This window comes from Stegostoma tigrinum, chromosome X (genome assembly GCF_030684315.1).
Source record: "Stegostoma tigrinum isolate sSteTig4 chromosome X, sSteTig4.hap1, whole genome shotgun sequence".
Taxonomy (NCBI): domain Eukaryota; kingdom Metazoa; phylum Chordata; class Chondrichthyes; order Orectolobiformes; family Stegostomatidae; genus Stegostoma; species Stegostoma tigrinum.
This window is the reverse complement of record NC_081404.1, coordinates 2126085-2149889: the sequence shown is the minus strand read 5'-3', so window position 1 is coordinate 2149889 and position 23805 is coordinate 2126085. Positions and strand designations below refer to the sequence as shown.

Below are 23805 nucleotides of genomic sequence, written 5' to 3'. Positions count from 1 at the left end.
GCCCATATTTACTGGTGTCACTCCCTATGATTACAAGTGTCAGGGGCCTTGGTTGCAGGTGTCAGTGCCAACGGTTACAGGTGTCAGAGCCCATATTTACTGGTGTCAATCCCCATGGCTAACAGTGACAGTGCCCATGGTTACAGGAGTCAGAGCCCATAATTACTGGTGTCACTCCCCATGGTTACTGGTGTCACTCCCCATGGTTACTGGTGTCAGAGCCCATATTTACTGGTGTCAATCCCCATGGCTAGAGGTGTCAGTGCCCATGGTTACAGGTGTCAGAGCCCATATTGACTGGTGTCAATCCCTCTGATTACAAGTGTCAGGGCACATATTTACTGGTGTCAAACCCTATGATTACAAGTGTCAGGGCCATTGGTTACTGGTGTCAGAGCCCAGATGTACTGGTGTCAATCCCTATGATTACATGTGTCTGGGCCCATGGTCACAGGTGTCAGAGCCCATATTTACTGGTGTCAATCCCTATGAATACAAGTGTCAGGGCCCATGGTTACTGGTGTCAGAGCCCGTATTTACTGGTGTCACTCCCTATGATTACATGTGTCAGGGCCCACGGTTACTGGTGTCAGAGCCTATATTTACTGGTGTCGCTCCCTATGATTACATGTGTCAGGCCCACGGTTACTGGTGTCAGAGCCCATATTTACTGGTGTGACTCCCTATGATTACTAGTGCCAGGGCCCATGGTTACTGGTGTCAGAGCCCATATTTACTGGTGTCAATCCTCATGGCTACAGGTGTCAATGCCCATTGTTACAGGTGTCAGAGCCCATATTTACTGGTGTCACTCCCTATGATTACAAGTGTCAGGGCCCATGGTTACTGGTGTCACTCCCCATAGTTTCAGGTGTCAGCGCCCATGGTTACAGCTGTCAGTGCCCGTAACTACTGCTGTTGGCCCATGGTTACTGGTGTCCAGATCCAGACTAAAGCCAACAAGTATATGCAAAGAACGTCAGGGGTCTAGGCCCGAAACATCAACCTTCCTGCTCCTCTGATGCTGCTTGTTCTGCTGTGTTCACCCAGCTCTACACCTTGTTATCTCAGCTCCCAGAAGTATTTGTGGGTCTATTCCTTTTAAACCATGTTGAAATAGATTCTGGAGGTGGAAGAGAAAAAGAGTTCTGCTGGAGAATGTGGTCGAGCAATGAAATGATTTTGCTTACCGTTTCACTAACAGCTGGAGTGAGCATGTTGACTGGCACACTGATGACACTGAGCATGTGGGCACTTCGCCATTGTTCAGCTGGGAGATTCCTCCTTAGGAACAGGACTTGCAATGACAGGAGGGCATCAGCCAGGAGCTATGAGGGCAAAGGGCAAGAATTCCAGATTGTTCATCATTGTGATGGCATGTCCCAGATTTATCACATCATTCATCAACAAGAACTGTCAGAGAATGGCCAAGTGTGGAGCCAAATGATCACAAAGTAAACACTCGAATCAGATTCATGGTGAATGCTTTCCAAAGGACAACCCTGCTGAGTGTTTACAGAGGGAAAATTCCAGTGAGCGTTTCCTGATATTACATTGAAATAAACTAAAATGGGGGAGGCAATGACCTGGTAGTATTGTTGTTAGACTATTCATTCAGAGGTGAACTAATCTGCAGACCAGAGTTCTAATCCCATCAGAGCAGATGGTGGAATTTCAATTCAATAAACATCTACAAGTCAGATTCTAATGACGACAAAGATTTTATTGTCACATGTATTTTATACTAAGAATACAATAAAGTACAGTGAAAAGATTTTATTTGTCACCACCAAACAACGTCATTTTGAATATTTAAGAATAAGGGAACAAAAGGGGAAGATATAGCTTATAGAGAGTCCAATTTATAAAGCCATTTCCAGTAATGATCACCATGGATGGCACTGAGCATTATAAAACCCTGTCTGGTTCACTAATGCCCTTTAGGGAAGGAAACTGCCATCCTTACCTGGTCTGGCCTACATGTGACTCCAGACCCACAGCAATGTGGTTGACTCTTAACTGCCCTCTGGGCAATTAGGGAAGGGCAATAAATGCTGTCCATCATTCCATGAATGAATGAAAAAAAAATCTGAAGACATGGATAGTTACTTTTCTGTATATTATAATGCTTTTTGCAGAATGTGGAGGTTTCTCGATAGTTCATGTTGAAATTTTTGTTGTGTTGTGATAAACTGCCATGCATTTTTAAAGAGACAGAAGGAAAACTGTTTATGGTAAAGTAGTTGTGAATTATTAGATGTGAGCAGTGGGTATTAATGGATATCAGTTGTGCCCATGTAACACAGATTGAGTGAAACTCGAGTTGTTGGGTGAGGAGGTGCAAGCTTCCATTTTGTAAAGCCATCAATAAATACTTATACTCATGTATTCAGGGCAACTCCAATTTGATCCCACGTTACCTGGATTTCTGGGTGATAGAATTGTTGCAGCTTAACTAATACTGCTGAAAAAGTGTTCATCAGCAAAAATCAGCACTTTTAATCAGGAGGTCCAGCTCTCCGCCATTTGTTTGTTTCCCTGGCCTATCTATTCATATTCCTTGGTAAGTCTCTGGCGTCATTTCCCCTTCCTGAAGCCATGCTGACCCTGCTTGATTACATTAAGTATTGGTAAATGCTCTGCTATTAAATCCTTTACAATAGACACTAACCTTTTCCTGATAACAGGCGTTTAGCTGACTGGCTAGAGTTAAATGGCTTTTGCCTTCTTCTCTTTTTAAATAAAGATTTTACATTGGCCAGCCAATTCTCCTGAAATCTGGGGGAAGAATTCTTGGAAGCAAGTAGTAACTCTCCAACTAGGTATTTCCCAAAGATGGTTTTGACAGGGCACAGGCTTACCCTCCAGTGGGGTGTGAACTCCTCAGTTAGTTTCTTCAATGGATGATCATAATCCAGTAACATCTGCCCAAGTCTTGGGAAACTAGGCTCACTAATTCAAAATGAGACGTATATTTGAGCATTAAAAATAATCATAAGACAGAATTTGAACAGTTCTTTAGATCAACAACAACAACTTACAGTAATATTGTGCCTCTGATGGGCTGGCAGCTTCTGGTGAGCTGGGACCTCGTAGCTGAGGACAATGATAACTGACAAAGGTCACTGAGCAGCTCTTCCCCAGCTAATTGGTGCATAATGCATTGGGATTATTCAGTGGTGGGGGTAGTGGATTGGTCAACACCAGACATCCCTGACCTTATAATCAATCTCAACCACAGAACATTGGAGCATGTGGCTTTGCAATGGGTCAGAGTGGGAGAGTTTGTGTTCAGAACAGGTTAGAGACAGAGCATGAGGGTTCAGGCTGGGTTAGAGGGGGAGAATGTGGGTTTAGAATGTGCTAGAGGGGGACAGTGTGGGTTTGGAATGGGTTAGACAGGGAGAGGGTGGGTTTACAATGGTTTGTACGGGAGAGTGTGGGATCAATATGTGTTAGAGGGGGAGGGTAAGGGCTTAGAATTTGGGTAGAGTGTGCATTTACAGTGTGTTAGAGAGAAAGAGTGTGGGCTTAGAATAGTGTACGGGGGAGACTATTGGTTTAGATTGGGTTAGACAGGGAGATTGTGAGTATAGAATGGTTTACAGGGTGAAGAGTGTGGGTTTAGAATGGCTAGATGGGGTGAATGCATTTAGAATCAGTCAGACAGGGAGTGTGTGGGTTTAGAATGGGTTGGGGGGGAGACTGTGGGTTTAGAACAGGTTAGGAGGAAACTATGCATTTTGAATGAGTTAGGTGGCAGAACATGCATTTAGGATGGGTTAGAGGGTGAGAGTGTGGGTTTAGAATGGGTTAGAGGGAGAGTGTGGGCTTATTTTGGGTTAGACAGGGAGAGTGCAGCTTAAAAATGGGTTTGAGGGGGCGAGTGTGGGTTTAGAATAGCTTACGGAGGAGACTATTGGTATAGATTGGGTTAGACAGTGAGAGTGTGGGTTTAGAATGGTTTCTGGGGTAGAGAGTGAGTTTATAATGAGCTAGAGGAGGACAGTATGGACTTAGAATGGGTTAAATCGCGTGGGTTTAGAATGGGTTAGACAATGTGAATGTGGGTTTAGAATGGTTTACATGGGGAGAGTGTGGGTTTAGAATAGTTTACAGTCGGAGAGTATTGGTTTAGATTGGGTTAGATGGGTGGGTGTGGATTATGAAGATGATAGAGGGGTAGTGTGTGGGTTTAGAATGGGCTAGAGGGGGAGAGCGTTGATTTAAAATGGGTTAGAGGGGACAGTTGTGGGTTTAGAATGGGAAATAGGTGGAGAATGTGCATTTAGAATAGATCAGATAGGGAGCATATGGGTTTAGAATGGGTTGGCAGGGGAGAGTGCATTCACATTGTGTGTGTGTGTGTGTGTGTGTGTGTGTGTGTGTGTGTGTGTGTGTGTGTGTGTGTGTGTGTGTGTGTGTGTGTGTGTGTGTGTGTGTGTATTTGGAATGTATTAGAGAAGGGGAGTGTGTGTTTGGATTGGTTTAGAATGGGTGTGCGTGTGTTTAGAATGGATTAGAGAAGGGGAGTATGTGTTTAGATGAGATTGGGGGGTGTGTGTGGGTTTAGAATGGATTGAGGGGAGAGTATATGTTTACAATGTGTTAAATGGGGAGATTGTGAGTTTAGAATAAGTTAGGTAGGGAAAGCCTGGGTATAAAATGGATGAGACAGGGAGAGTGTGTTTACAATGTGAGAAGGGGGAAATCATGGGTTTAGAATGTGTTAGTGGGGAGAGTATGGGTTTAGAATGGATTAAATTGGGAAAGTGTGGGTTTAGAATGGGTTGCAGGGATTGAGTATGAGTTTGTAATGGGGTATTGGGAAAGAGTATGGGTTTCAAGTGGGTTTCAGCATGAGGGTGTCGGTTTAGCATGTGTTAGAGGGCGAGAGTGTGGGTTTATCATCAAATCATGGAATCATCATGGAATCCCTACAATGTGGAAACAGGCCCTTTGGCCCAACGAGTCCACACCAACCCTCAGAGCATCCCACCCAGACTCACCTATCCTACACATCCCTGAACACTATGGGACAATTTCCCACGGCCAATCCACCGAATCTGCACATCTTCGGACTGTGGGAGGAAACCGGAGCACCCGGAGGAAACCCGCACAGACACAGGGAGAATGTGCAAACTCCACACAGACAGTCACCTAAGGGTAGGATTGAACCCGGGTCCCTGGTGCTGTGAGGCTGCGGTGCTAATCAGAATGGGATTAGATGGGAAGAGTGTGTTTAGATTGGGTTAGAGGAGTGCATATGGGTTTAGAATGTATTAGGGGTGAGAGTGTGTGTTTAGATTGGTTGAGAGTGCACGTATGTGGGTTTAGAATCGGTTAGAGGGTGAGAGCTGCAGTTGACAATGGGTTACAGGGAGTGTACGGGTTTAGAATGTGTTAGATGGGAGATTGTGGGTTTACAAAGGATTATGAGGTAACTGTACGGGGTTAGAATGGTAGAGTATGTGTTTAGATTGGGTTAGAGGGGGTGTGTGTATGTTTAGAATTGGGTAGGGGGGAGAGTGTGTGTTTAGATTGTGTTAGAGGGGTACGTATGTGTTTCGAATGGGTTAGAAAGGGAGTGTGCGAGTCTGGAATAGCTTAGAGGGGGAGATTGTGGGTTTAGAATGGTTTAGAGGGGGAGAGTGTAGGTTTACAATGAGTTATGAGGAGAGTGAGGGTTTATAATGGTTTACAGGGGATGTGTGTGTATGTTTAGAATAGATTAGATTCCCTACAGTGTTGAAACAGGCTCTTCGGCCCAACAAGTCCACACCGCCCCTTGGAGCATCCCACCCAGACCCATCCCCCTATAACCCACACACCCCTGAACACTACAGGCAATTTAGCATGGCCAATTTAGGGTAGCACGTTGGCTCAGTGGTTAGCACTGCAGCCTCACAGCACCAGGGAACCGGGTTCAATTCCAGCCTCAGGTAACTGCCTAATGTGGAGTTTGCACATTCTCTCCATGTCCGCATGGGTTTCCTCTGGGTGCTCCGGTTTCCTCCCACAGTCCAAAGATGTGCAGGCTAGGTGGATCAGCCATGCTAAATTGCCCGTAGTGTTCAGGGGTGTGTGGGTTATAGGGGGGTGGGTCTGGGTGGGATGCTCCAAAGGGCGATGTGGTCTTGTTGGGCTGAAGGGCCTGTTTCCACACTGTAGGGAATCTAATCTTAAAATAAAATCTCATCAATCCACCCTAACCTGCACATCTTTGGACTGTAGGAGGAAACCGGAGCACCCAGGGAAAACCCACGCAGACACAGGGAGAACGTGCAAACTCCACACGGATAGCCACCCAAGGCTGGGATTGAATGCAGTTCCCTGGCACTGTGAGGCAGTAGTGCTAACCACTGAGCCACCATGCCACCCCAATAGGACTTGAAGAATGCTTATTTAGAATGAGTTGGAGGGCCAGAGTATGGGTTTACAATGGGTTACTTGGAGAGTGTGGGGCTAGAACAGGCTACTGGGGGAGAATACAGTTAGTGGGCAGAGGTGCTGTGAGCGGTAACAATGGACTGCTGCTGGTAATGTAAAGGCTATTTGGGTAAAGGTGGAGAGTGAGAGTTGCAAGTGTGTGAAGTGACTCTTCATTAGAAGGAAACCATCTTGTGGAAGCTGAAATAGATTTGGACTTGGTGAAATTATGTGCCATTTCAATCCTACATATTTGCAACCCCTCCTGCAATGCTTCGTCCCCTTCCAAAGGTCACTCCCCATTTCCATTTGGGTGAAAGAGTCCCATGCTGAGTGCTCACTGGCAGGTGAGAAACCATCAGCCTGTACAATATCACAAGAGCTCAGTGCCTGCTGTTGTCTTACCTCGAGCCATTCGACAATTCATAGGCGCAGTTATACATTCCCAGCAGCACCTTGCGATCATCAACCCGAGACACCATGAAGAACAGCGAAGCGTAGGTGACTATCAAGTCGAGGTAGCCCTTGGTCAGATCATAATTGACATTCTGAAAGGAACACCATCTTAATATTCAATAAATAATCTCATAAATGATTGATTATATTTCTCTTTTTATCAAATGCCGTTTCACGTCCCACCACCATTCACCCTTTCCTTGTTTGCATATGCCTGCTTTCCAACTGAGTCTGTTCATCAGACAGTTTGACAGCTGTTAGGAACATAAACTGCAGTAACTGGGAGGCATGTTCAAATACAAGGAAAATTGCATGAACACACGTGTGGCCATTGTGTATGTCCAGGATAATTGACATCTGTACACGCTGGTCTATGTATGTGTGTGTATATATATACAAATGTCCATGCAGGAATAAGAAATGACCCATGACCCAGCCAGTACTCAATTTTACATCATGTTGGTGGAAAAGCCACTCACTGCAGAGGAGAAAGTCCTTTAGGCCACAAATTCCAGGGTGACAGCTGAGCCCCAAGGTTGGGCCTGAACCTTGGGCTGATAAACATCTATCTGGGCAGGGCGCATGACGGGGCTAATGAATTCCTTCCAGATGACCTCCTCCAGGTGAGGTGATGGCCTAGTGGTATTATCACTGGACTGTTAATCCAGGGACCCAGATAAAGTTCTGGGGGCCCAGGTTCAAATCCCACCAGGGCAGATGGTGGAATTTGAATTCAGTAAATATCTGGAATTAAGAATCTAATGATAACTGTGAATCCCGTGTCAATTGTTGGAAAAAACCCATGTGGTTCACTAATGCCCTTTAGGGAAGGAAACTGGCATCCTTTCCTGGTCTAGCCTACATGTGACTCCAGACCCACAGCAATGTGGTTGACTCTTAACTGCCCTCTGGGCAATTAGGGATGGGCCATAAATGCTGGTCTGGCAGGTGACACCCTCATCCTGTGAATGACTAAAGGGGAAAAAAAAATCGAAGATTGTGAGACTGATTTGGCAGACTGGTTTTTGAGAGGCTATTTCCCCTCAGTGTTTCTGCGTCATTATAAATGTTGGGAGCTGGTGAGAATAGACCATGAGCAAGAATTTCCAGCATGTTGAATGGGACTATTTAGAATAGTGGGAGTCTGGAGATGCTCAATAGAATAGTGCAGTGTGCATTGCCTGAAGGTTGCAGTACTTAGTCTCGGAAGTATAGAGATGATTGGAAAGGAGGAAAGGTGGCTGACATGGACTAACCCTGCTTTTATCTACCCCAACACTTCAATATCTCTTGGGCACAACAGGGCTGCTTCTTTCTACAACACTGCCTGGGTTAGGATGAAAGTAGAAGGAGCTGTAAAGGTCAAGCTAGTCTGAATGGATCAAGGGGCCTTCTTCCATGCTGTAATTGACCTTATAAAGTCAGTTAGCTGCCAAACACTGAGGGTAAGTAGGGTCACTTGAGCAGCCTTTTAAGATTGAATGAGAAAAAGTAGCAGTTTAGATTTAATGAAAATATTGCAGGGCTGAAAGAATGGATTTTATTGTGGGACCAAAGACAGAATTTATTTGGCTGCAGTTATAAATATGAGGTTTATGGGATTGTAATGTTGTGAGATTGTCTCTTTAATTTAACATTGTGATGGGGACATTAGGACCCTGATTACCTTCTTGAGAAGAAGCAAAGCTACTCATTGTCCATCAATCGTGTCTAATCACGTGTGAGTGGCACTCGTTCATCCTGTTAATGTACACAGGCTGTGGTTAGGAGTTACATGTTTGTAACATGCATCTTTGCAAATAAATATATTTAAAAAGTGCAAAAAAAAATTCTCCACTTCTAATTTTCAGCAACAAGATTTCTGGAATAGAATTTTAATACCTGGTTTTCTTTATTTGAGTGGTTTCATTGCCCGTTCAGATTCTTATTTTCTACACAATATGAGGCCACCTTATCTTCCCGAACTGGAATTCCTCCTGACTGTGTTGAAGTTCATTTGGCAATTACCTGCTCTTTCTGCAGGTCTATAGATGCAGTCTTGCAATTTATCGCACTCCTCAGTGTTGTCTATCTTCCCATCCCCCAAATCAGGTCATAGCCACATTTTCCAGCAATAATCCTATTTCCCAAGATTCAAGATTAACTTCTTCGCCCCTGCTATCGGAATTTTGAAGTGGCCTCTCAAATATTAACGTTAATCTCTCTCTCTCTCTCTCTCTCTCTCTCTCTCTCTCTCTCTGTCTGCACCTTGTTTGTGGCTGTAACTTCATTTTACACTCTGTTCTGCTATGATCTGCCTGTAGAGCATGCAAAACACCAAGTTTCACTGTATCTCAGTACATATGACAGCAATTAGTCAATAATTCACTGATTGCCACTCTGAAGCATTAGCCTTTAGCAGGGATCATCTTTGTTTTCTGTTTTACATATCCAAACCTGTAGAAAGTACTTACTATATCCATGTACATTTGATAGCTATCCATTGAACTCAGTAACTCGTTCACATTTTCCTGTAAAACACAAGCAGGAAAACCTTCAGTATAAATGAATTAAACGCCAGGTTTAACAAGAGGAGAAAGTCAGATAAACAGTCATTCAACAGCCTGCTATTACTGGTCCTTAAGCAGAGCTGTACAGCATCGAGGGAGAAAAACTTGCATTTATGTAACACCTTTCATGGCTTCCCTTCTTACTTTAAAAAAGATTAGAGCAACCGGGAGGAGCTCCAGGAGCTCAGACAGAGGGCTAACATCAGGCAGAGAGCTGGTGCAGAAAGCTCAAACACATGCGATAACAAGGTGTAGAGCTGGATGAACACAGCAGGCCAAGCAGCATCAGAGGAGCAGGAAAGCTGACGCTTCGGGCCTAGACCCTTCTTCAGAAATGGGGGAGGGGAAGGGTGTTCTGAAATAAATAGGGAGAGGGGGGAGGCGGATCGAAGATGGATAGAGGAGAAGATAGGTGGAGAGGAGATGGACAAGTTTAAGAGGCGAGGATGGAACCCATAAAGGTGAGTGTAGGTGGGGAGGTAGGGAAGGGATAGGTCAGTCCAGGGAGGTCGGACAGGTCAAGGGGGCGGGATGAGGCTGGGAGGTAGGAAATGGGGGTGGGAGGAGTGGATAGGTGGGAGGAGGGGATAGGTGGGAGGAAGGACAAGTTAGGGAGGCGGTCGGGGAGGGGAGATTTTGAAGCTTGTGAAGCCCACAAACTCACGTTAGCTGATGAGAGAAAACGCTGATTGGCGAGTTGCTCTTGAATTTTTAACAATGGGACCAAAGATTTCTGGATAAAACGCCATTGCTGGATTGGGAAAGTTGGAGCTACCCAGCTGAAAAAGAACTGCCCAACTGACAGGCAACATGTCTTGGATTGCCAGTCGGGAAACTTGCCCACATTGTACTCAATCTGCCACCTTTTTGCCCCCTCACGTAACCTGTCTATATCATTTTGCAGTCTCTTTCTGTTGTTTTCACAGTTTACACTCCCACCTGTGTGGCTGAGATACTTTACTCTCTGTCTATCCAGGCAAATGGGGAGTATTCCATCACACTCCTGACTTGTGCCTTGTAGATGGTGGACAGGCTTTGGGGAGTCAGAAAGGGAGTTACTCACTGTAGTATTCCCAGCCTCTGACCTGCTCTTGTAGCCACTGTGCTTATCTGGTGAGTCCAGTTGAGTTTCTGGTCAATGATAACCCCCAGGATGTTAATATTGGGGGATTCAGTAATGGTAACACCATAGAATGTCAGTTTTTCTCTTGTTGGAGATAGTCATTGTCATATTTGTGTGGAGCGAATATTATTTACCACTTGTCAGCTCAAGCCTGGATATTGTCCACATCTTGTTGCATCTGAACATGGGCTGCTTCAGTATCTGAGGAATCACGAATGGTGCTGAACATTGTCCAATCATCAGCGAACATCCCCACTTCTGACCTTATGATGGAGGGAAGGTCATTGATGAAGCAGCTGAAGATGGTTGGGCTGAGGACACTACCCTGAGGAACTCCTGCAGCGATGTCCTGGAGCTGAGATGACTGACCTCCAACAACCATGTCCATCTTCCTATGTAAGATAACAAGGTGTAGAGCTGGATGAACACAGCAGGTCAAGCAGCATCATAGGAGCAAGAAAGCTGAAGTTTCAGGCTGAGACCGTTCTAGGCCCGAAACGTCAGCTTTCCTGCTCCTATGATGCTGCTTGGCCTGCTGTGTTCATCCAGCTGTACACCTTGTTATCTCAGATTCTCCAGCATCAGCAGTTCCTACTATCTCTGAATCCATCTTCCTATGTGTCAGGCGTGACTCCAACCACCGAAGAGTTTGCCCCTGATATCCATTGATTCCGGTTTTGCCGGGGCTCACAAACAAAGAACAAAGAAAATTACGACACAGGAACAGGCCCTTCGGCCCTCCAAGCCTGTGCTGATTGAGATCCTCTGTCTAAGCCTATCATCTATTTTCTAAGGGTCTGTATCCCTCTGCTCCCTGCCCATCCATGTACCTGTCCAGAAACATCTTAAAAGACACTATCGTGTCTGCGTCTACCACCTCCGCTGGCAACACGTTCCAGGCACCCACCACCCTCTGTGTAAAGAACTTCCCATGCATATCTCCCTTAAACTTTCCTCCTCTCACTTTGAACTCATGACCCCTAGTAATTGAGTCCCCCACTCTGGGAAAAAGCTTTTTGCTATCCACCCTGTCTATACCCCTCATGATTTTGTAGACCTCAATCAGGTACCCCCTCAATCTCTGACTTTCAAATGGAAATAATCCTAGTCGACTCAACCTCTCTTCATAGTTAGTGCCCTCCATACCAGGCAACATCCTGGTGAACCTCCTCTGCACCCTCTCCAAAACATCCACATCCTTTTGGCAATGTGGCGACCAGAACAGTACACAGTGCTCTAAATGTGGCCGAACCAAAGTCTTATACAACTTTAACATGACCTGCCAACTCTTGTACTCAATACCCCGTCCGATGAAGGAAAGCATGCCGTTTGCTTTCTTGACCACTCTATTGACCTGTGTTGCCACCTTCAGGGAACAATAGACCTGAACACCCAGATCTCTCTGTACATCAGTTTTTCCCAGGAGTTTTCCATTTCCTATATAGTTCGCTCTGAATTAGATCTTCCAAAATGCATCACCTCGCATTTGCCCGGATTAAACTCCGTCTGCCATTTATCTACCCAACTCTCCAGTCTATCTATATTCCGCTGCATTCTCTGACAGTCCCCTTCACTATCCGCTACTCCACCAATCTTAGTGTCATCTGCGAACTTGCTAATCAGACCACCTACACCTTCCTCCAGATCATTTATGTATATCACAAACAATTATGAGTGTGGCTCTCTTGATGACACACTCAGTCGAACACAGCCTTGATATCAAGGGCTATCACTCATCCTGGGCCTCCTGCAGTGCCACAATGATGCCACCTGAAGGGTGCAGGAGCAGCAGCTCATATTGCGCTTGGGAACCCTGCAGCCCAATGGTATCAATGTGGATTTCACCAGCTTCAAAATCTCCCCTCCCCCCACTGCATCCCAAAGCCAGGCCAGCTCGTCCCAGCCTGCCTAACCTGTTCTTCCTCTCACCTATGCTCCCCTTCCACCTCAAGCCGCACCTCCATTTCCTACCTACTAACCTCATCCTGCCCCCTTGGCCTGTCCATCCTCCTCGGACTGACCTATCCCCTTCCTTCCTAAGGACATAAGGAAGGAGGAAGTGTTGGGTATCCTAAAAGACATTAAGGTGGACAAGTCCCCTGGTCCGGATGGGATCTATCCCAGGTTGTTGAGGGAAATACGAGAGAGGAAATAGCCAGGGCCTTAACAGATATCTTTGCAGCATCCTCAGACACGGGTGAAGTCCTGGAGGACTGGAGACTTGCTAATGTTGACGCCTTGTTTAAGAAGGGCAGCAAGGATAATCAGGGTAATTATCGACCGGTGAGCCTGATGTCAGTGGTTGAGAAGCTACTTGAGAAGATACTGAGGGATAGGATCTATTCCCATTTGCAAGAAAATGGGCTTATCAGTGACAGGCAACATGGTTTTGTGCAGGGAAGGTCACGTCTTACCAACTTAATAGAATTCTTTAGGATGCGACAAAGTTGACTTTTGAGGGAAAGGCTGTAGATGTCATATACATGGACTTCAGTAAGATGTTTGATCAGGTTCCCCATGGCAGGCTGATGGAGAAAGTGAAATCAAATGGGGTCCAGGGTGCGCTAGCTAGATGGATAAAAAACTGGCTGGGCAACAGGAGACAGAGAGTAGTAGTAGAAGGGAGTTTCTCAAATTGGAGACCTGTGACCAGTGGTGTTCCACAGGGATCTGCGCTGGGACCACTGTTGTTTGTGAGAAACGTAAATGATTTGGAGGAAGGTGTAGGTGGTCTGATCAGCAAGTTTGCAGATGATACGAAGATTGGTGGAGTAGCTGATAGTGAAGGGGACTGGCAGAGATTACAGCAGAATATAGGTAGATTGGAGAGTTGGGCAGATAAATTGCAGATGGAGTTCAATCCAGGCAAGTGCGAGGTGACGCATTTTGGAAGATCTAATTCAAGGGCGAACTATACAGTAAATGGAAAAGTTTGGAGAAAATTGATGAACAGAGAGATCTGGGTGTTCAAGTCCATTGCTCCCTGAAGGTGGCAACGCAGGTCAATAGAGTGGTCAAGAAGACATATGGCATGCTTTACACAGAGGGTGGTGGGTACCTGGAACCCATTGCCAGCGGAGGTGGTAGACGCAGACACGTTAGCTACTTTTAAGATCTATCTGGACAGGTACATGGATGGGAAGGGAGCAAATGGACACAGACCCTTAGAAAATAGATGACAGGTTAGACAGAGGATCTCGATTGGCGCAGGCTTGGAGGGCCGAAGGGCCTGTCCCTGTGCTGTAATTTTCTTTTCTTTACCTCCCCACCTATACTCTCCTCTCCACCTATCTTCTCCTCTCTCCATCCTCGGTCTGCCTACCCCTCTCTCCCTATTTATTTCAGAATCCTCTCCCTATCCCCCTTTTCTGAAGAAGGGTCTAGGCCCGAAACGTCAGCTTTTGTGCTCCTGAGATGCTGCTGGGCCTGCTGTGTTCATCCAGCCCGACACTTTGCTATCTCGGATTCTCCAGCATCTGCAGTTCCCATTATCTCTGATCACTGGAATTCAGCTCTTTTGTCCGTGTTTAAACCAAGGCTGTAATGAGATCAGGAACTGAGTGACCCTGGCGGAACACAAACTGGGTCATTGAGCAAGTTATTTGTAACTCCTCCTTAGCAGCATTTTCAGTGACATCTTTTGATCATTTTGCTGATTTTTAAATGTTCTTTAATGGGATGTGGGGATCACTGGGTAAGGCCAGAATTTGTTGCCCGTCCATAATTCTCTTGAACTGAGTGGCTTGCTGGATCATTTCCAGCAGCAGTTAAGAGTCAACCACATTAGCTGTGCATTTGGAGCCATGTGTAGGCCAGACCAGATAACAACGGCAATTTCCTCATGATCCAGATGGTTTTGTTTACGACAATTCTGATAACAGTGGAGCCACAGTTATTTACAATCTATATTGCTGACTTGGATGAGGAAAGTGAATGTAATATAGCCAGGTTTGTGAGTGACACAAAAACAGGTGGGAATGCAAGTGGTGAGGATGGCACAGTGAGTCTGCAGAGCGATATAGACAGGTGAAGGGAGTGGGAAAAAGCTTGGCACATGGAATATAATATGGGGAAAACTGTGAGGTTATGCACTTTGGCAGGAGGAATAGAGGGGCTGAATATTATTTAAATGGAGAAATACTGCAGAAAGCTACAGTACAGAGAGATTTGGGGATCCTCATCCATGAATCACAATAAACTAGCATCCACGTTCAGCGGGTCATAGGGAAGGCAAATGGAATGCTGGCCTTTATTCCAAAGGGAATGGAGTATAAACGTTAGGAGGTTTTGCTAAAACAGTACACGGCACTAGCCAGCCCACAGCTGGAACACTGTGAATGGCTTTAGGCCCCTTATCGAAGAAAAGATAGACTGGCATTGGATGCAGCCCAGGGAAGGTTCACTCGGCTGATCCTGGGTATGGAGGGACTGTCCTATGAGGAGAGGTTGAGTAGGTTGGGCCTGTACTCACTGGAGTTTAAGAGAATGAGAGGAGGCCTTATTGAAACATATAAGATTATTAGGGGACGTGACAGGGGAGATGTGGAGAGGTTGTTTCCCATTTGGGAGAGTCTAGGACCAGAGGGTGTAATCTCAGAATAAGGGGTCACCCATTGAACACAGAGATGGGGAGGAATATATTGTCTCAGAGTGGGGTGAATCTGTGGAATTCTTTATCACAGACGGCTGTCGAGGTTGGATCATTGCATGTGTTCAAGGCTGGGAGAGACAGATTTTCAATCTGGAAGGGAATCAATGATGTGCTCTTTCTCTCTTTCTCTCTCTCTCTCTTTCTCTATCCTACCACCCAACCCCCATACCTCACCGTCCTACCCTCTCCCCACACCTTCAGACACAGACTCATTCCCCTTACACTTTGAGTCTAATGCCCCTTCCTTCTCTAAACATTGGTGTCATCCTTGATGCCAAGGGTGTGGTCTAGATATCAGCTTTACACAATTACATGAAGGGCTCTGAAGAAGGGTCACTGGACCCAAAATGTTAACTCTGCTTTCTCTTTCCACAGAGGCTGGCAGACTTGCTGCGTTTCTCCAGCAATTTCTGTTTTTATTTCAGATTTCCAGTATCTGTAGTTCTTGGTTTCTTCATTTCTTTGTCCTCTTTTAATTCAAACCTCTATCTGCACAATCAAATCCCAGAGCACATCAATCTCATGACCCTGCAATGAATAGGAGCATGGAATTGACACTATGCTGTGAACTTACCCGAAATTCCAAGACATCCACAAAGGAGTTATAGAAACTGGTCAGGTTCTTCAGGATATCTGACTTGTCTTTCTGGATGCTGCTAAGATGGTTCTGCAAGGGAAGGAAGGGCATTAAAAGGGAATATTAAAACAAGTCAGGGGACTCCATAGAGTCATAGAGTTGTCCACCTCAGAAACAGACCTTTCTGCCCAACTTGTCCGTGCCGACCAGATATCCTAAATAAATCTAGTCCCATTTGCCAGCATTTGGCCCATATCCCTCTAAATCCTTCCTATCCATGTACCCATCCAGATGCCTTTTAAATGCTGTAATTATACCAGCCTCCACCACTTCCTCTGGCAGCTCATTCCATACACGCACCACCCTCTGTGTGAAAAAGTTACCCCTCGGGTCCTTTTTAAATCTTTCCCCTCTCACCTTAAACTTATGCCCCTCTAGTTTTGGACTCCCCCAGCCTGGGGCAAAGACCATGGCTATTCACCTTATCCATGCCCCTTGTGATTTTATAAACCTCTACAAAGTCACCCCTTAGCCTCCCTGTTTACCTGTAACTCCATCTTCAACGAACTGTAAACCTGATCCCCAAGGTCTCTTAGTATTGCTGCCATCTGTACTGTGTACTAAAGATTGAGCCATTGGTATTGGGGGCAGCGGGTTGGGAGAGAATTAGCAAACCGGAAAACAATGCTGATGGTACATTTAACCTTCAGATGCAGAGCTCTAGAGGTTACAGAATATTGTTAGAAAGATGCAGTATTGAGGAGACCATTGAGCTCATAATGACAATGTTGGCCAATTAGCCCTGTGCAGGCATCACTCCCAAAGAAGAAAGGGTAACACGGTGGCTCAGTGGTTAGCTTTGCTGCCTCATAGCACCAGGAACCTGGGTTTGGTTCCACCTTCAGGTGACTGACTGTGTGGAGTTTGCACATTCTTCTTGTGCCTGCGTGGTTTCCTCCTACGTCAAAGATGCCCAGGTTGTAGGGATTGGCCATTCTAAACTGCCCATAGTGTGCACGCTAGGTCGATTAGCCCTCGGAAATGCAGGGTTACAGGGATAGCGTAGGATGCTCTTCAGCGGGTCAGTGTGGACTGAATATACCAGAATGGCCTGCTTCCACACTGTAGGGATTCTGTGATACTAAGAAGCAAACAGTCTTGTTGCTGATATTGCAGTGTAGGCCTGGATGAACACAACAGGCCAAACAGCATCAGAGGAGCAGGAAAGCTGACGTTCCGGGTCAGGGCAGCAGCTACAGTTCTTACTATCTCTGAGTCTTGTTGCTGGCTGTTTTCACAGAGGAGAGGGCCCTCTCGTGGCACGGTGCTAGTGTTCCTAACCCAGACCAAGAGGCCTGGGTTCAAATCCCCTCTAGTTCAGCAATGTGTAAGAACAAGTTGATTAAAAAACAGCTTTACAGAAGGCTAGCCCAGCTGTTTCATTCTCTCAAAAGGTAGAAAACATTTTCCTTTCACAAACTTTCCCTTTGAAAGTTATTATTGAATGCAATTTGATGAGATAGTGCATTCTAGATTGTAACAACTTGCTGTGGTTTAAACAAGAAGTTGGCCATGCCTCTCCCTTCCCATGTTCCCCTACTATGGCAAAGATATGTCAGGGTGGTGAGAATGGGCAAGGAGGAAGACAGAGAAAAGGTAGGGAGAGGATGGCACACAGGAAATGGGGGTGTTATGAGTGCGTGTGGTGAATCTCACTTCTGGATATTTCACAGCCCCCACCTCCTCACATGAGCATTCAGCATATATCTGGCTCCTGTTCTGGGATATGATTGCTAGAGTCAGAGAGGCGAAACCCAATTTCAGTTTTGGTCCTGTCAATTCCAGGCTCTGGCTCTTGCTGCGCTGGATTGCACCAGGGTCCAGTGAATGATTTCCCATACAGAGAATGCAAAAAAAATGGCTATTTCAATGGGATAAAAAAACCTGTCAATGCTTTGACAGGAAGGTGGAAGGTTGTGGAAGAAAAACTATGAAACAAATGCAGGTCAGTAAAAATCAAACCGTCTATAGACAGCTCCGCTTTTAACTTGCCACATTCACATACTTATTTCCTCTCACAAACAGCATGCATGCGTGCACACACATACACATGCACACCTACACCTACACACACAGCCACACACACACACGCACACACACATGCACACACACACATGCACACCTACACCTACACACACAGACACAGACACAGACACACACAAACACACACACACACACACAATCACACCTACAGACACACACACACACACACACAAAAACACACACATACAAGACATACACACAGACACACACAATCACACCTACAGACACATACACACACACACAAACACAGACACACACAAAAACACACACACACAGACATACGCACACACATGCGCACGTGCACGCACACACACACACTCTCTTTCTCTCTCACACACACACACACTCTCTCTCACACACACACTCTCTCTTTCTCTCACACACACACACTCGCACTCACTCACACACACACACACAGAGTTACATGCATACAGTCACACTCATGCACACACACGCACACAAACAGACACACACTCTCACACACATACATTGGATTTTGCTGCATTTTTTAACATATATCACCATTCCTTCACTGTTGCTCGGTCAGAATCCTGGATTCTTTTTCTCTTTCTTCTCCTGTGGCATTTGGGCATTTCTGTGACCTCATCAAAAACGCCAACAAGCTGGATAAACAGGATTTGTTGTTACAAGCTTGTGTCGGTAGCTCAGTGGTTAGTACAGTTACTGCATAGTGCCAGGAACCTGGGTTCAATTCCAATGTCAAGTGACTGTCTGTGTGGAGTTTGCATATTCTCCCCGTGTCTGTGTGGCCTTTCTCCCACAGTCCAATGATGTGCAGGTTAGGGTGGATTGGCTGTGTCAAATTGCTCGTAGTGTCCAGGGATGAGCAGGTTAGGTGGGCTGGCCATGGGGAATGCAGGGTTGTAGGGATTAAGTCTGGGTGAGATGCTCTTCAGAGGGTCTGTGTGAGCTGAATGGCCTGCTTCCACGCTGCTGGGATTTGATAATCCCTTGATGAAACCACCCATATGCAAGTGATTGTTAATTTTATCCCAGACTGTCACTTCTAACAGCTTCACTAGAGCTGAGGTTAAGCTGACTGACCTGAGTTTCTAGTTTTGAAAGAGAAAGAACATTTGACTGGTGGTCAGAAACTGGGGACTGTCTGGTGCCCCTCCAAATTGACACAGGTATGAACTGTTATGTTTAGGAAGCGTGTGCTTGTAACCACTAACTGTGTAAAAAAAATGTTTACATAAGAGCATAAACATTAGATCCAGTCTTATCCTCCACCAATTTGCTCCTCTGCCCACAACCTTACTCTCTCCAGAAACATCTCCTCCGTCAATCTCTCTGCCTGTTTGTAAGATTCCTTTCCTCCCTCGGTGCCTATTCAAACTGAGGTCTCCTCCCCTCCTTCCATCTCTTCATAAAACTGTCAATGCCTTCACCGTCTTTCGTCTCATCCCTGACAGCGGCCACCACTCACTCACGTCCTCCTCAACGCCTCAACCTTACCCTTGGATTTCCAAGTGAAGAAAGTGACTGAAGCCACATGAGCATCCGCAACATGGAAGCCAAGACACTGGAGGTTTTATGCAGTGTTTCTAACTTTAATGGATTCCTATTACAGCACAGGTGGTATGATGCAGACTACTTACACTGTTGCTCCGTATATCGATAGCTGGAAATTTCCTCATGATGCATTTGATTGCGGACTCCATGCTTTTCTCGGTTAAATATGGAAGCTTTGTTTTGGGATCCGAGCATGTCTGTAGAAGATGGGGGGGGGGGGGAACAAAACAAGGTACCCTGAAGATCCACTCAATCCACAGAAAGTCCCAAATGACAGCATTACAATGAACTGTATTGTTGGCAAGAATCTGTGACAGCTAAGGAACTGCACTTATATATAACCTCTGACATCCACATCCCAATGCGAGTTAGCCCTTTTGAAGTGCTGTTTGTATGTAAGAAACACTTTACATGAAGCAAGTAACAGACAGTTTGCACACAGCAAGATCGCACAAATAGCAGTATGGTCATGATTGAGGGATAAATATTGGCCAGAGCCCTTCTTTGAAATAATTTGGGCAGCACGGTGTCTCAGTGGTTAGCACTACAGCCTCATAGCGTGAGGGACCCGGGTTCAATTCCAGCCTCAGGTGACTGTCTGTGTGGAGTTTGCACATTCTCCCTGTGTCTGTGCGGGTTTCCTCCGGGTGCTCCGGTTTCCTCCCACACTTGGGGTGGATTGGCCATGGGAAATTGTCCTGTAGTGCCCAGGGATGTGTAGATTAGGTGGGTTATAGGGGGATGGGTCAAGGTGGGATGCTCTGAGGGTCAGTATGGACTTGTTGGGCTGAAGGGCCTGTTTCCATGCTGTAGGGATTCTACGATTCTATGAATTTGTTGCACCCAGTCCATAGGTACCATCACCAACAGTGCAATGCCCTTCAGTATGCCAAGGATGGGTATGGAACTCAGTAGCTTGTTACCATGCCGACAGTGCTACCAGCTGAGTCATAACAGTTGGTCGGGTGTGGCAAGCAGGGGCTACAGTGGGTGGCACTCCCACATCTTGGGCAGAAGATTTTGGGTTCAAATTAAACCACCCTACCAAGGATCAAGCACGACAGCCTACAGGGCAGAGCTGTACTGAAGGGGTGCTGCACTGCTAGCAGTTCTATTGCTCAGGTGGGGCACCAAGCCAAGGTCCAATCTGCCATCTTACATGAATGCCACAGATGGCACAATTTCAAAGTCAAGCCAGGGTGTTATCCCTGGCCGTGATTTATTCATCAGCTGTCAACGCCAAGCGGTGCAAGGCTCTCTGGTGATTGGCGCATTGCTGTGTGTGGGATCTTTCTGTGTACAGACTGGTTGCCACCCTCGCATTCACTGCTAAAAGACTTCCTCAGCTGTAAAGCTTTTTGGGTGACTGGAAAGGTGGGCATTCTATTTTAAATCTATAAGCATTGGTTGACAGATTACAAATCACCTCTCTAGAAGCAGACAGGGGCATTACCCAGCGCCGTCCACACCCTACCCAAGCTGGCATTGGGGGTAAGTGCCTTCTGCACCATTTATGTCTGATTATAATTGCACTGATGTCCCCTCAGTTGGCCTGGGAGTCTCTCGCACCCTCTTCACTAAAGGACACTTAGGACAAATCTAGAGAGAAATATCTTTAAGATAAAATGCTAAACATTTCAGAAAAATGTTGTGATGGATGAAAGCCTTTAGCTGAACACAGTGATCGCATCATCAGTGAGGGAGCTGTCTTGTGAACGGGCCATGCATTGACAGATCTCACATCCTGAGTCAGAACAGAACAGGATGTTACTGCCTGAGAGAGAGGCCTGACTCGCACTAAAACAGGAAATCGAAGCGCTCACTGTCTCCCAGCTGCTTTTTCTGTGGGCCTTTATGTGCTTCTTACATTTCTGTCATCAATACTGTCCTCTCTGAGTCACAAGGTGGTAGGATCAAGCCCTGTGTGGGGTCTTTCTGCCAAAGTTAAATGGGGGTCCGTTCAATTATTGGACCTTCCTGTTGCCTCAAATATATGTAAATATAATTTTGCATAAGCGAGGGATGCGTTTGGTTTGCTTGTTGGATAGAATCAAACTCCAATGTTTGTTCCTTCATATGCTACTCTACAGAACCGAACTGCTATCGTGACTATGCATGTATGTGAAAATACTTTTATGAATAAAGCGCGCTTTTGAAATTTTAAAAAAAGTTCAAGTTCCACTCCAGGGGGAAAGACCACTGTGTACAGTCTTTCTGCCAAAATACAACTAGGGTCCGTTCAGTTATCGGACCCTCCCTGTGCCTCATTGTACGTAAACAGTGTCCTGCGTAAAAAGGAAATACCTTTGGTTTTAATAATGCACAGAATGTCAAATGCCAATGTTTGTTTTTCTCTTGATACAGAAAGACTGGACAGAACCATTTTCGTACATGTACGTGTACATAAAGTTTTTTGATGAATAAAATGTATTTTTTCAGTACACTGACGGTCCCACTGCAGTACTCAGACAGCAAGGGAGGTGCTTGGATGGGATGTTAAACCAATATCTTGTATGCTTTCTAAGGCGTAAAAGATTTATAAAACCTTTATATAAAAAAATGACACTCCAAAGAGCATGAGAGATCTCCCCAGTGCCCTGGGGCCCATAGTTATCTCCCAGCCAGCACCGCATCACCAGGTTGCCATTTGTGGGATCTTGCTGTGCACACATGGGCGACCACCGTGCCTACACTTCAGAGAGCACTTCATTGCCCGCGGGACATGATGAAAGGTGATTCATAAATTAGGAGAAGTTCTCACCCTGAAGACGAGCCCAACCCACATTGTCACCAACACCCCACTGGTGCTTGAGGCAAGGTGGTACATTCTGACTGGCGAGGCTGGTATCCCATTACCAATTACCCTTTATTCACAAATGCATAGCCTTTGACAATGGCACTGGGAAAACCTGAATGGAATGTTGGCTTTTATTTCAAAGGGAATGGAGAAGTAGGGAAGCTTTGCTAAATGATGCAAGACACTAACCAATGAATCATAAAGCTTTGTGGGTAGATACAGGCCCCTACTCGTGCATAAGAATGTACACTGGGGTTAATGACAACAAGAATGGGCACTACAGTATGCAACATCACTTTACATGGAGACCAATTACAATATGCCAACGAATTTAACTACCTGGGATGCTCAGGAACATCTGATCTCTAAAGCACTACGGAAATCAGAAAAAGGCATCAGGAAGCCAGAAAGGTTTTTCCAAAATTAAGCAACATTTGAAGAAATAGCAGCTTGTGTCTTGACAGGAAAATCCGGGTATTGGAATATTATGCCTGGTCAGTGGTGAATTAGGTTTGGGAAGCGAGGTGCTTTTTTTTAAACAAAAACAGAAATTGCTGGAAAAGCTCAGCAGATCTGGCAACATCTGTGAAGAAAAAAATCAGAGTTAACATTTCGGGTTCAGTGGCCCTTCCTCAGAACTGCTTTTTTAAAATTTCCTCCTAGGATGGAGGCATCACTGTCTGGACCCAGCATTTATTGCCCATCCCGAGTTGCCCCTTGGGAAGGTGGAAGTGAGCTGCCTACTGTAATCCACAAGCTGTATGTAGACCCACAATACTTTGAGGGAGGGAATTCCAGGATTTCAACCCAGCGACAGTGAAGGAACAGCGATATATTTCCAAGTCAGGATGTGGAGTAGCTTGGAGGGGAACTTGTGAAAATGGACGCTGTGCCTGAGGATGCTGTCCCTGAGGGGAACCATGGAGATGAGAAATAGGAGGGGAATGAAGATCGATCCTCGGGGGATTGTCAGAGGGCACGGGGTCAGGAAGAGAAGCCATTGTGGTGATTCTCTGGTTACAAGGAGATGGATAAGGATGGAACTGGATGATCGTGGAGACAGGCTGGAGGAGGATGGTGTGGTCACTGTGTCAAAGTCTGCAGACAGGCCAAGGAGAGTGAGGAGGGAACATTTATCACAGTCAGTCACACACAGGACATCAGTGACTTTCATAAGAGCTGTTTGCAGACGGAGGCATGGACAGAAACCTGGTTGGAGGGTTCAATTACAGAGCTTTAGGAAAGATAGGAATGGATGTGGGAGGAGAGGAAAAGATGGTTGGAGGTGGGATGGATGTTTTTAAGAATGGTTAGCTGGGGGGTTGGTTCAGTTTTTGAGGAAGGAATGATAACGACAGATTTAAAGGAGAGAGAGAGAAAACTGCTTACAACATAGACTACCAACGAGGCTGGGAGGGAGAGTTGGGTGCTCAGCAGTTTACTGGGAATAGGAGCAAGAGATGGGTCTGATAGACAGGTGAGCTTAGAGAACACAGGAGAGGAGGGTGGGGAGAAATCGCAGAAAGGTAAGATGTCAGTGTTAGCTGGAGCGGAATGGAAAAGTGAGATGTCCATTGGGTGACT

The 23805-nt window shown here is 45.8% G+C and overlaps 1 protein-coding gene across 1 annotated transcript in view; it reads right to left on the bottom strand.

Annotated features, from left to right (window-relative positions):
* Positions 1–23805, bottom strand: part of LOC125448199 (nck-associated protein 1-like) — a 148079-nt gene that overhangs the window by 123369 nt on the left and 905 nt on the right. Inside the window, exons 2-7 of the mRNA XM_059643439.1 lie at positions 19511–19621; positions 15783–15875; positions 9339–9395; positions 6835–6977; positions 2862–2952; positions 1191–1328 (exon numbers count right to left, since the gene is read on the bottom strand). Of these exons, the coding sequence (XP_059499422.1) occupies positions 1191–1328; positions 2862–2952; positions 6835–6977; positions 9339–9395; positions 15783–15875; positions 19511–19621 (633 nt within the window). The remainder of the gene's footprint in view (positions 1–1190; positions 1329–2861; positions 2953–6834; positions 6978–9338; positions 9396–15782; positions 15876–19510; positions 19622–23805) is intronic.